The sequence below is a fragment of the Gymnodraco acuticeps genome, unplaced genomic scaffold, assembly GCF_902827175.1.
Source record: "Gymnodraco acuticeps unplaced genomic scaffold, fGymAcu1.1, whole genome shotgun sequence".
Taxonomy (NCBI): Eukaryota; Metazoa; Chordata; class Actinopteri; order Perciformes; family Bathydraconidae; genus Gymnodraco; species Gymnodraco acuticeps.
In genome coordinates this window covers 1,743,065-1,756,840 of record NW_022990583.1, presented here as the reverse complement: position 1 = coordinate 1,756,840, position 13,776 = coordinate 1,743,065, and the positions used below count along the sequence as shown (strand labels likewise).

Here is a 13,776-nt window from a genome sequence, read left to right as displayed (position 1 = left end):
CCAAAGATAGCTATACATGAGAAAGGTACATTCTGAATGCAGCAGGATTGTTGTGTATCTCACCTCACTTGTCCTCTCCGGGCCCTTGCTGTGGTTCTGCAGGAAGCGGCAGCCATCCTTGGCCAGTCTCTGGACCATCTCCAGTCGGGACAGATCCTCCTTATCATGCAGGATACACATGCTCCCCGGCTGCAGTGCAGGGGATGCGGAGAACATGTACTTCAGGCCACAGTCCCACGACATCGCCGGCGACCTACTACAGGCTGCACACCAGAGAAAAAAACAGTAGGGCTCCTGTCTCTGAGCTCTAACTACTCTGAAAAATAGTAGAGTGTAGAGCCAAAAAATGTGTGTATTTATGTTTCTGTGTATGCTGTCCAGGTGAGTTCTAATGTCATTGCAGCCAAAGTCAATCCCGGTCGCTGTAGCTGAGAGGCACACGCAGAAAAGGTATCCAGGTATCTCTCTGTGCTTGGCTTCACTAAATGACAGATCCCCTCTCTCTGTCCTTCCCTTGTTTTTCACTGCTGGGGAGGGGAGTGAGTTATGAACACAGTGGACTCAGGAAACATCTGGTGAGCTGGACTGCCCAAAAAAGGAAGTTTCACAATCTCACGAAAGCAAAGGGGAGAGTGTAGATTCAGGATTGGGCAGGGAGGGACATTACATTGGAAGGTCAAACACTTGTTAGGGTGGAGACGTATGACGTGTGAGGAGGTTTTAGGTCACTCAGGCACAAGCACTAAAACAATACATTACTGTTCTGTTTTCAGTCTTTAAAATGTCAGAAAAAGTGTCCATTAAAGGCTCCCAAATATCAAGGCATGTCAAAGTCAACTTTAATGTCAATCTTTCAGTTTGTGTGTACAAACAGAGAGATCAAAATAACGTTTCTAACAATCCCGAATACAACAATTGTATTACACTGCTTATATCTTCCAGAAATACGAACCCAGACTAATTTATTAATTAGGTCAACCCACCACAGTTAAATGTCACATTTAAAAAGGTGGAACCAAATTATTCTTGATGTTAAAAAATTGATTAATTCCCTAATCAAATAGCTGCTGTTTCCTTTAGCTGATCAACTAACCAATTCATTGAAACTCTATTTCAGCAGAATAACACAGCTACATTTAGCCTTGAAGGTAAGGTACCAATGGAGTTTTTATTTTATTCCTAGTGATGCTATAGTAAAGCTTTGTTGAGCTGTCCCCTTACTGTTGTATCTAATCTGCGTTGTGCACAAAGCGTCTCTTCTTATTAAAGATCACCGACTTGTCAGACACTTGCTAATTAAATGAAGATTGTCACCAGCGTGATCCTACACATATTGATGAAGGTAAAGCAAGGACATTAATCCTTCCTATGAAGACTTTATCTGTTAGCGTTATATCTTTTCCCCTCTGTCAGCACAGCAGTGTGATGCTTGACTGGGTCCTTCTAAAGCCTTTCAATTGTGCTGCTGGTCTAAACTGCTGACACAGCAAACTGCAGAATGAGAAAAGGTCCCACATCTCTAGGTGGTGCGTCTTTTTCATGTGAGGTTAAGACCCATAATTCTACTTTGCTCTTATCTGATTGGGAAAATGCCCATTGCCCTCATATGCACTATTTGCATTCATAATTTCAGTTAAATAATAAAATCCCTAAATTCTTTTTTGGCAATTATTCATTACAGCTGGGGTCTCTATATTCAAAATGCACTGATAAAGCCTCTTCATCCTTTGCTACTTCAACAGCCTAATAAAATAGGCTTAGAATAATCCTCAGCTTATTGGTTATACAAAACTGACTTCATTGAGAAATGAAATTCATTTTACCACATCATTGTCTTTTGTAACATTTGTAGCTTGTAGACCTAGCCACTGTCCTATATCTTACTGTATACAGGCAGAAGGATATTCTATACCTTTTCACTATGCAAAGGAAATTGTTGGCCTTGAATTTCTAAAAAACAATCTTCTTTCCTTCTCTGTTCCTTAGTGAGACAACGCCAGGAAGACAACTCTAGCTTTAATGTGCTACCACTGACCCAGTTTCTCAAGTAAATGAATTGCAAAGTGAGAATGCCTACAGTCAGACTTTTTAGCAAGCTCGCTCAAACACAGCCGTCTTTAACCAGGGACTTCCATGGGGAGGTACATGGTTACTGTAGGCCTGTGGCACGGCAATAGAGGGAAACACTGATGAAACTCTACTGAGCCTGTTGCAGTACACACTTTACAAAATAACACCCAGACACGTACATATATTAAACAACTGCACAATCTCAAAAAATGAAAGAAGTTACTCAACACCAGAAACAATGAAATCACCACATGTGTATGAATTATGACTAGAATCCTTGTTTTCTGGATTTATACATTACTAAAGCACAAATTAAATTAGGCAAAAACAGAAAAGTGATACATGAGCTTCCTTTCAGACTTGGAAGTTAATTTGTAGGGACCACATGAGTATTAAAACATAAAAGCATGCTGTCTCCTACAGGAACATCTGTGTTTTTAAAGTTATAGGTAACTAATAATCCCTACTTTAAGAAGACGCACTATAAAAAGTCACAACAACACACTAACTGCCATTTTTAGATTATTCAAATTCCTTATCCAATTTAAATCAGGAACATTTCATCTACAACACAATAAATACAATATGGTTTTAACCTGGTTCCTATATATTTAGACTATTTTTATATGAGGCAAGGACATGCATTTATTGACAGAATAGCCTGCATTAAACTAAAGCAGTCTAAAAACTAGCATTCCAACAAATTATCCTATTTCACGTGGTGTAATGTTCTGCCATTCACTGAATATTTGTATATTCAAAATCTACATAACAGTAAATTGTTGATGCATTTGGAAATGTATCACCTCAGTATCATCAATGCATCTTGTGCCAACCATAGACTTAACATAAATTGTTTTCTTTGTTTACAAACGATTATTTTAAAAAAATCAAAACGAATGTCACTTCCGGTTATCGTCTTTGACACTCAGGTAAACACATTATACTCCTAACTGTTTAACAGCCGGATTATCGTTTCCAACAAGGATCCATGAAGAACAATGACGGTTATATGAACGCAAAAAATTGGTAAGTCTTGGCTTTTGAGAAAATCGTTATCCCTGTCCCTGTGACTGATGTAGGCCTAGTTGACTAGTAAGTTCATTAGAACCATGCTAAGCTAGCGTTAGCATTAGCAGAGAGTAGCAGACAGTGGTAGCATGCGTCACACCTGGACATTGACGCTGCATCCTGGTAAAATAAAAATATAGCCTAATGTATAATGTTTGTGTCTTTCTCATTAACGATGCTATGCAGCCACCTGTGCCCTGTACTACGAAGCCAGTTCAACAGACCCTGGATATGTTTGAGTTATCTTAACTAACCCTAACAAACGAGAAAGCGGTCCAACGACGCTGGTTATCAACTCGGTAAATCAAGCCAGGGTTTCTCTCTCCAGCTGAGAGCGCGTTCACGTGAAAGGGGCGGGGTTAGCTACATTTGACCAATCACAAACAGGGACAAGTGTAGCCTACTGACAGCGCAGCGTCATACTTCATTAATGAAAAGTAAACTAATATTAAACCAATGGGTCAATATCACTATAAAGTAACTTTGGTGTCCCCATCAGAATCACGAAAGTTATCATGAAAATGTAGCAGAATAATGAAACTCTGAGGTCTTATTATAAATGGCCAAACATTGACACACATATCAGTACAATGATAAGTCTCTTGAAATGTGTTTCCTTCCTTTTATACCGTATTTTTTAATTGGATGTACGTGATTTTGGCATGTCCCACGCACTGCTCTGCTAACTACAGTGTGTGTAATACATGGTTAAATGATACTAAATAAAAAAAATAAAAATATGGTTTTATTGTCCACAACGAGTTATTTGATAAAACAAGTCATTTTGATCATGTATATTCTATTTTCATAATAATATTGAACATTTTGCATGTGTCCTTGACATTTCCTGTCCACCCTGTCATTATGGGGAAACTGCCCCATAGAAAAACATCTGATGTTCTCATTCATAACACTCCGTTCGATGTCTCACTATGGGATGCGCCTCATCGCGGAGCAAACAGAAGCATCAATCTCATTACGCCAATCCTGATTGGCTGGAGATCTTGACGTCAGCGTCAGGGAAATCACCCCCTATAAGTAGCTTGCGCCACAACGCATGCGCCATTCAAACACCTCTTCTCGCTTCAGAGCACATCTCTATAGTAGCCGGACAAGCTTAACGGTCCACAGACTGAACCCAAATATAACCATTTCGGTCGACGGGCGCTCGCCGGCTACTCCTTCTGCTTCGCAAGAAGACGGTAATACTAACGCCAGTTATTAAAATCGACCTCGCCGTTCTTTCCCCGGAAAGTAAGGTAAGGTTTTGATTTTTCTCAAGCTAGCTACGCACCCGTTGCTAGCTAGCTTCCCCTTACTACCGACACCACGGTAGCGAGGACGCTTTTCTTTTTCTCTCTCACGGAGGAGAAAAGGATTAGAAGTATATTGACACACCAGTCAATATTCTTTGAGAACAAAGGACCCACACCGTCCCCTTTTTCTCCGGATTAAGGACGGGTTGGTAACACTTTTTCTCTCAACGACGTACCTGTTACGAGCGGGTCCTCTCCACGCCACGAGGCGAACAAGATGGACGCCTCTCCCCCTCACACCAGAGGAGTCAGGGACTCGAAGGCTCGGTCATGCGGCTGCGGGTTGAAGATAGCAGGCACAAACTCACACCAGGTCTGCTCGGGCTGAAACACGCCCAGGAGGCTAACGACAACCCCGGGTCGTGCGGGCATTGCGCCCTTTTCATCCGAAAGAGCCTCCACCGACGGCTAGCACAACAAGCTAGCTTGTTGGAACAGGACTCCCTCATGTCCACTGATTCGCCGTTTGGCAATCAAGACACGGGGGCGTCTGCTGCAGAGACTGAGCCCCTCACTATGTCGGTCTGGGGCTCACTAACAGCGGCAGCTGCGGAACCGGGATCCCACGCCGTGTCGGGCCGGGACCCGGTGGCGGCAAGAGACGCGGGAACGGAGCCCCACGCTTCACCAGGCGGGAGCTCCCGGCGAGACCTCACCATGGTCTCACCCGCGGGGAATGTCCTGGAATTAGACTACATGGGGGACAAAGAGGACGCCTCTGAGTCCCTCCTGTCTGATTCGGATGAGCAAGAAGAATATATCTTCATGTCATCGGCTCAAACGGCAAAGCCGGGAGCGATGGCTGCTCTCCCGGGCGATAGCACACCAGCTTCGCCCTGTCTGAGCAGTGACCTGCAGGCCGCGTGTCAGCGCACTGCGTCCAGGCTAGACATCCCGTGGCCCGAAAGGGCCAAGGAGACCGCCAGGTCCCGTTACGAGGGGAAACATTCTCCCCAAGCAACGAGGACAAGGAGGCAACTCCTCCCGGTCTTCCCGGAGATGTTGGATGAGGTGTCGGTCTCGTGGAGGGACCGACCCTTTACCAACAAGGCCCCAATCCAGGGTGCCTCCTCCCTAGACTGCGACGGTATGGAGAGGCTCGGCCTGCTCCGCATACCGCCGATGGAACTGCTGGTGGCAACCCACCTCCTACCGAGGATGGGCCCGTCACCAGGCAGGAACCCAACGCTGCCAGCGAAGGTGGATCGTTTCCAGTCAACCATGACGGAACGGTCCTACAGAGCAGCAGCGTTGTCCGCCAGGGCTCTGAACGTTTCCTCACTGCTAACCGCATACCAAGCGGAGCTCTGTGAGGATATGTCGAGTAATCCTGGACCGGCCGTTCTGGACGAGTTGGCCGCGGTCACAGACATTTGTCTCCGTGTCCAACGCTGCGCCGTCCAGGCCACGGGCAAAACAATGGGGATCATGGTGGTGCAGGAAAGAGCTAGATGGCTCAACCTCACCAATCTCCCAGACCGGGAAAAGGAGGATGTGCTTGACATGCCCATCGTTCCCGAGGGGATTTTCGGCTCCGCTCTTGCCTCCATGCAAAGCAGATGCGAGTCGAAAAAGAAGGAGGACGAGGCCCTCCACCTCTGCCTCCCTCGAAGGGCCCAGCCGCTGCCTTCGCAGCGGCAGCCCTTCGTCCAAGCTGCGAACCCTGCTCGGTTAAAAATACCGAAAGCGCAGAGGTCGCAGTCCGCCCCGAGTCCCCAGCCCAGGCAGGGGACGAGGGCGAGCTGGCCTAGAAAATCTCCGGTTCCGGCTGCAGCCCAGGCTCAGCCAACCCAGAATTTCGGCCAGCAGTCGAGGAAGAAGAAGCAAGCGGCGCGACAGCCCCTCCTTCTCCCCTCTGTGACAGAGCTGGAAGTCTACGGTTCCCCAGCTCTAAATGTGTTCCCGCCGCCTCGAGAGATGCCTCAACACCATCCTCAAGTCCGCATAAACACATGTCACACACTTATTGATTTTTCTGTCACAAATCATTTTTCGCTGTCGCATCCAGGCTTCGAGCCAAGGGCGCAGCTCGGAAAAATGAAAAGAAAAACAATAAACAGCCCGTCAACTGTTCCCCTTCTGAGAGCAGCTACGGCATCTCTCAAAAGGCGGATTACAGGCGGGTCTGTGAAGGCACCACCGTCACGCGCATGCGCAGTGCCGGCTGGGGTTTTTAAAAGCACCACCGCCACGCGCATACGCAGTGCCGGCTGGGGTTGTTAAGGCACCACCGTCATGCGCATGCGCAGTGTCGGTGGGGATTGTCGAAAGGGGGCACCACTGTGTTCAGACACTAGAGGGCCCCATAACACAACAAATAGAGACTCAGAGGGGAAGAGATGTGACATCTCCACTGGCTCTAAGGAGCATGCAGTGGAAGATGCTCACATCATCTGCTTGGGTTTTCAAGACAGTAACACGGGGCTACAGACTCCAATTCGCTGTCACCCCCCCTCGCTTCTCGGGCATTCTGCATTCGCAGGCCCGAGGAGAGTCAGCCCATATTCTGGAGAAAGAGATTCTCTCTCTCCTAGAAAAGAGGGCTATATCTATTGTACCCGCCGAGCAGAGTCAGGGCGGCTTCTATTCTAAGTACTTCCTCGTTCCCAAACGGGGAGGGAACGGAATTCGGCCAATACTTGATTTGAGGGCTCTGAACAAATATCTAAGAAGATATAAGTTCAGAATGCTCACTCACACATCTCTTCTGCGGCTCGTGCGACAAGACGACTGGTTCACATCAGTCGACCTGAAAGATGCGTATTTTCACATCCCAGTATATTACCCACACAGGAAATATCTGAGATTCGCATTTCAGGGGATCTGTTATGAATACAGAGTACTCCCCTTCGGTCTGTCTCTCAGTCCAAGGGTGTTTGTACGATGTACGGAAGCCGCGATATCCCTGTTAAGACAACAGGGTATTCGCCTGGCGACCTACCTGGACGACTGGCTGCTTCTCGCACAGTCGGAGCAGGAGGCTGTTACGCAGACGAATGTCCTCGTAAAGCACCTGCTCAACCTGGGTTTCATAATAAACACAGAGAAGAGCATGTTGTGCCCCGCGCAGACTATACTCTTCCTGGGTTTACACCTGAACTCGGTGCCCTTTTCAGCTCGCTTGTCAGCGGATAGAGTGAAAGCTTTCAGAGCTTGTCTCGCTCTTTTCCAGCTGCGCAAACATGTTCTCTTCAGATCATGCCTGCGATTGCTGGGGCTCATGGCGTCAGCCATCCTGGTCGTACGACTGGGACGCTTACACATGAGGGAGTTTCAGCGCTGGGTGGCCGCCCTAAAACTAAACTCCGCGCGCCATGGCGCGCGGAGTGTGATGGTTACTGTGAAATGCGTAATGGCACTGCGCCACTGGCTGCACCCGACTTTTCTAGTACGAGGTGTGCCTATGGGTGCTGTCCTTTCACGGAAAGTGGTCACCACGGACGCATGTCTGACAGGTTGGGGAGGTATTTATGAAGGTCGCCCGGTGAGGGGTCTCTGGATAAATTACCTGGAGCTTTTAGCGGTGTTTCTCACCCTAAAACGCTTTCTGCCTTTCCTCAGGGGACATCACGTCCTCGTGAGGACAGATAATACGACCACAATATCGTATATTAACCGCCATGGGGGTTTGCGTTCTCTCCAGTTACACACACTGGCGCGCAAACTTATCCTATGGAGCGGTAGGCGTCTCCTCTCTCTGAGAGCGACGCACGTACCGGGAGTGAGGAACCTCGGGGCAGATCTACTGTCCAGAGGTATACCACTTTATGCAGACTGGACTCTACATCCAAGGATTGTGAGCCAGCTGTGGGTGCGTTACGGCAGAGCCGCGGTGGATCTGTTCGCATCGAAAGACAACGCTCAGTGTCAGCTGTTCTTTTCGATGCGCGATCTAAATGCACCGTTAGGCGTGGATGCACTCGCGCACAATTGGCCCCCGGGCCTTCTGTACGCGTTCCCACCCCTGGCTCTGATACCCCCAACTCTGGCCAGAGTGAGAGAGCAACGCCACACACTTATCCTGATAGCTCCGCACTGGCCAGCTATGTACTGGCTAGCGGAGATATATCAGCTGCTGTGCGGGCAGCCATGGCAGCTCCCACTACGCAGGGACATACTGTCCCAAGCGGGGGGGGCGATCTTTCACCCACACCCAGAGCGCTTGGCTCTATGGGCCTGGCCCGTGAGTGGTACAATCTAAATAGAGTGTGACATGACGCTGACCCTGGCAGCTGCCAAGCGAGCCAGTGGCACTCATGCACTATCTGTACAGTTTTCATGCACTCAGTTTGCCCCAGGGCAAACAGAGTGTGGTTGAAGCCTGACCCTGCCTTTATCTTAAGGCGGTCGGTTCGGGTACCACATTTGACATTAAGGCATCCTCCCCGCCACTGTATTCCTCTGGGGAACAGCGGCCGGATTTGCCGTGTCCAGCCCGTGCTTCACGCACGTACAGGGACAGATCAAGGGTGCTTTGTCATAATGACCAACCCCTTGTGTCCTGGGCTAACCCTTATAAGGGCAAGCCTGTTACTAAGCAACGGCTCTCCCACTGATCTGTGGAAGCAATTGCTTTGGGGCTCATACGAGTCAGAGTTCGCAGGCACCCTCGGGTCCGCGAGCTCTTTCGACTCAGAGTCTGGCTGCATTCTGGACTCTGTCCAGGATGTCTCCCATCAAAGACATTGGTGCAGCGGCGAGCTGGTCCTCGCCGCTCACTTTTGTCTGCCTCCTAACAGGCTGGACGTTCTGCTCCCAGTGTGACTCAAGCAGTGCTGGGCACCTGGTTGAGTCAGAGCTCTACCTGTTAAGTTCTGGTTGGTTTGGTGATTTTCGAGATAAGCTCGTCTGGCAATACGGGAACTACAATTTCCCATAGTGAGACATCGAACGGAGTGTTATGAATGAGAACTATAGGTTACTTACGTAACCCCAGTTCTCAGAGTAACATGAAGTGAGATGTCTCACCAGACGGCCCTCCTTGCTATGGTGAAGCGAGAAGAGGTGCTTATTTTGAATGGCGCATGCGTTGTGGCGCAAGCTACTTATAGGGGGTGATTTCCCTGACGCTGACGTCAAGATCTCCAGCCAATCAGGATTGGCGTAATGAGATTGATGCTTCTGTTTGCTCCGCGATGAGGCGCATCCCATAGTGAGACATCTCACTTCATGTTACTCTGAGAACTGGGGTTACGTAAGTAACCTATAGTTTTCAGTGACATCACTACCACCATTTTGTCTTTCTTCAGTGGAGGCTGAGACATTGGCTAGTTGCAGAGTAAGTATGTACACTTATATTTCGTGATTTTAATAATATTATGTGTGTAGTTGGATGTTGTCAAGCTTAACATGTCCACTCTGTCATAGTTACATTTCAATTAATATAAAAACATTTCAGAAATTCGAACTATATTTGTTAAACAGTACACAGTCACCTTGCTAACTGAATCCTGTTGCTAGCTGAAGGTCCACCATGTGCTCATTAAATGCTAATATTAGCCAAAAATGTCCACCCTGTCATTGTCCACCCTGTCAGCAAGCCTTCCATGACAGGGTGGACATGGTTCGTGATAGGAAGGACATGCACATAGTTTATGCCACATGCTAATACATGTGTGTAATATTATAATAGCTATTACACACATTTTATAACAGTCCATGCTATACATAGTAGGAGTGGACAATATGGACTTTTTTTGGCAATTTCGGTATCAGCAAGCCTAGTTTGATAAAGCAAGTCGAGTTTACCTGGACCGCCAATTAAAGTGTGTAAGGGAACATTTTGAATTGTCTTTTTCAAGGAATGAGCTCAAAAGGAGATGAGATAGCGAGGAGATATCGGGAACGTCGTGATGCTGACCCGGACAGAAGAAGAAAGTACCTTGAGAAAGAGAGGGACAAATGGAAAAAAGACAGAGAGACTGGAACGAAGAAGGGTGTCAATGAGCTTAGTGAGAGAGCGAAGAGGGCAAAAAGAAAGAAATGGAGAGAGGCAAAAAGTCGAGACAGAGCCAGAGACAGGGCCAGTGCTTTGCTACAGTCAGAGACACCACCAGACCACCAGACTCCCCTGCAACTCCTGAGAATCAGCCTGAGCCAGGGATTTCCAGGTTAGATCATTGGAAGTTTAGCTGATGACTTATTAGAAAGTTTAGATGTATTTGAAGGACAATTATCAACTATTTATGTCCCCATAAAACAACATATTGATAAACTAACTCATTAAAATCTTACTAAAAATCCATATATAATAATATACAAATATTTTGTGTTTCAGGCAACAGCGTCTAGGGGCAAGTGCTCGAAGAAGGTCGAAGAGGAAACTGAAAGATCAGATTGAAATATTGGAGGCACAGCTCGCAAAAGAGAAAACTAAAACTGAGAAATATAAGAAGAGGCTCCATAGGTCCAAGAAAGGAAGTTTGTCTAAATCACCACGTTCAAAAGTCAATGATTTGTTGGGACGTAACAAAGTGAATTCACCCATCAAAAGAGCTCTTATTTTCCATACATCCCTGATTGAAGATATTAAAAGAAAATATGAAAATGCAAAACCAAACAGAGATAAGCAGTTGATAGCAAAAGTGATCAGTGGAAACATTCAGAAGAAGTACAAGCTCCAAAAGCATGCACAGACTGCTTTTGGCTACTCTAACAAGAGAGCAAAGTATCCTGTGGATCTTACCAACCATGGGAGGAGGTGCGTCAGTCGAAATGAGTTGAGGAAGAACGTTACATCGTTTTTTCTACGAGATGATGTTAGTCGAATGACGACCGGCCGCAAACAAACAGTCACACTGCTGAAGAAAAAGATGCAGAGGAGGTTGCTTACCGATACAAGGAAGAACTTGCATAGGAAGTTTCTCTCTGAGCACATTGGCCAGGTGTCATACACATCCTTTTGCCGTCTCAGACCCTTTTGGGTGGTAACCCCCTCTTCCTCTGACCGTGACACATGTCTCTGCAAAAAACATGAGAACTTGCAATTCATGGCCAATGCCTTGCAGAGCCAAGGGTTGCTGTCCTCAAGAAACATTGAGGAAATGTCTGAAGCAACCATGTGCGACCCGAAAGCCAAGGTCTGTGCTTACGGTGAGTGCAGTGAATGCCTCCTAACTTGTCACCCGATGCTGAAAATTCCTGGGGAAGAGAACATTCGTTTATCTCAGTGGATGACAGAGAAGATCACGAAGGATGAGAAGGTGTCAACAATCACAGTGAAAAGGGAGATAACAACAACGCAGCACGACCTTAACACAGATTTCCAGGAGAGGCTTCTCCATTTTAAACGCCATGTCTTCAACATTAAATGGCAGTTTAATGCCTACAGGGAGCTCAGGAGGAGCCTGAAGCACAACGAGTCCCTTTTGCATATAGATTTTAGCGAAAATTACTCGTGCAAGTACAGCCAAGAAATACAATCTGTGCATTTTGGAGGCTCACACCAGCAGGCCAATCTGCACACTGGAGTGCTCTACACCGCTGGTGGACAAGCGCCGCACACTTTCTGCTCCATATCACCCTCCAGAAGACACGACCCTGTGGCCATCTGGGCCCACCTTGATCCAATTCTGAAGGTAGTGAGAGAACGACACCCTCAAGTCAGCATACTTCATTTTTTCAGCGACGGGCCTGCAACACAGTATCGACAAAAGGGAAATTTCTTCTACCTCTCAACTGAACCCTACAAGTATGGCTTCAAAGAAATAACGTGGAATTTCTTTGAGGCTAGTCATGGGAAGGGGGCACCAGACGGTGTTGGTGGGGCCCTCAAGAGGTCAGCAGACCGAATTATGGCCCATGGAGGAGACATCCCTGATGCCCAGAGCTTGTATGACAAGCTGAAAAGCCTGGACACATCTGTTGAGTTGTTCTTCGTCCCAGAGAGGGATATTGAATCAAAGGCTCAGGTAAAAGCTATAGTCCGTTATCCAATTCACCCCATAGTCCTTCTCCCTCGGTTTCAGGTCCCTGTCCCCCCTCTCCCGTCCAGATTACAGACTACCTTTGTCAAATCTGATCCTTTCATGTGTTGTGGTTAAATAAAGTGTATTAATGTTTGATTCCCTCCCCCCCTCTCACTATAGGTACCTGCAATAGCTGCGGTAAAAGGCACTCTAAGAATCCACCAAGCTATCAGTCTGACACCCGGCCAGATGAAATACCGAGACATTTCATGCCTGTGTAAAAGGGAGGAAGGTGTTTTGGACTGCCCCTGCTTTAACCTTCAAGAGGTCACTCTAGCTGATGTTCCTGTTTCATCTGATGAGTCCCCAGCAAGTGGAAAGGCACCAGATAACCCTAGGAGACCAGCAATGATTGAGGTGAAGCACATTGGAGAGTGGTGCGTCGTTAATTACGACAATGAAGCATACCCAGGTTTCATCATGGATGCAGAAGGGCACAGTGTGAAGTTAAGTGTATGCACCGCAATGGCATAAACAAGTTCCATTGGCCAAGTCCCCGGGAGGACATATGTTGGTACTATGACTGGCAAATACTTTGCCTAATACCAGAACCACAGGCTCTGAACAAGCGCTCAGTACAAATTGAAGCGTCTGCTTGGAAGTATGTGGAAGAGCAACTACAGAAATGAGCCATGTCTCTGCAGAAAGGGAGAGACTGTTTTGGAGACGCGTCTAATTGATCTCTCTGTAACATGCTTTTTTTTCTTTTTTAAATCAACTGTTCTCCACTTAAAAATTGTTTTTTTCTTGTTCTACAGTTGAATGTTTGACTTTCACTGTGCAGAATGATGTACAGAATTTAACACAAGAAGGCCACATTAATGTTCTTTATTCAGTGGCCGCATGCAGGTAGAGTGGATCAAAACCAGTCTGTTCAACTGGTAATTTCCCCCTACATGGGATAGGACCTCTGACATTTTCTTTTACATCATTTCCTTTAGATGTATTGCATTTATGAGGCCATTCAATGACATTTCACAATGTGTCCACCCTGTCATGCCCAAGGTCCACCCTGTCATGTCATTGTCCACCCTGTCATTTTCATGTTTTATGAAAATAAACTAAATATTTTACCAAAGTTACCAAAACCTTTTGTGTGATTCCTTTCTAACAAATGAGGGCCAAATAGTATTGTTTGAAAGTTTAACCAGATAACTTTGTTGTTAGATTTTATTTAGAAAATAAAGTGCAACTCTCGCAGATTTTATAGAGAAACAAATAGTTTGCCATAATTTCATTATTATCCAAATACTTTTTCCATTAACTAAAATATATTGTTGAGAAAGGGACTAAATTGCTTTCTGAAAATGTACATTTTATAATCACTATGTGTTTACAATGTATTTACTCTA

At 46.4% G+C, this 13,776-nt stretch overlaps 2 protein-coding genes across 3 annotated transcripts in view; one reads left to right on the top strand and one right to left on the bottom strand.

The window, feature by feature from the left end:
* LOC117554076 (rap guanine nucleotide exchange factor 5-like) overlaps positions 1–3,318 on the bottom strand; it is a 31,620-nt gene extending 28,302 nt beyond the window's left edge. Inside the window, exon 1 of the mRNA XM_034228312.1 lies at positions 64–3,318. Coding sequence (XP_034084203.1) covers positions 64–243 — 180 coding nt within the window. The 5' untranslated portion in view covers positions 244–3,318. The remainder of the gene's footprint in view (positions 1–63) is intronic.
* On the top strand, positions 2,976–13,506 carry LOC117554075. Of its 2 annotated transcripts, XM_034228310.1 has the most exons (4): positions 2,990–3,099; positions 10,259–10,567; positions 10,735–12,367; positions 12,545–13,506. In XM_034228310.1, exons 2-4 carry the CDS (start codon positions 10,440–10,442, stop codon positions 12,896–12,898), a joined length of 2,115 nt encoding a protein of 704 aa, XP_034084201.1. In that variant the 5' UTR covers positions 2,990–3,099; positions 10,259–10,439; the 3' UTR covers positions 12,899–13,506. The 2 variants fall into 2 exon arrangements, with proteins under 2 accessions (XP_034084202.1, XP_034084201.1); XM_034228311.1 differs by lacking the exon at positions 10,259–10,567 and having other exon boundaries at positions 2,976–3,099.
* Positions 13,507–13,776: the final 270 nt, after the last annotated feature.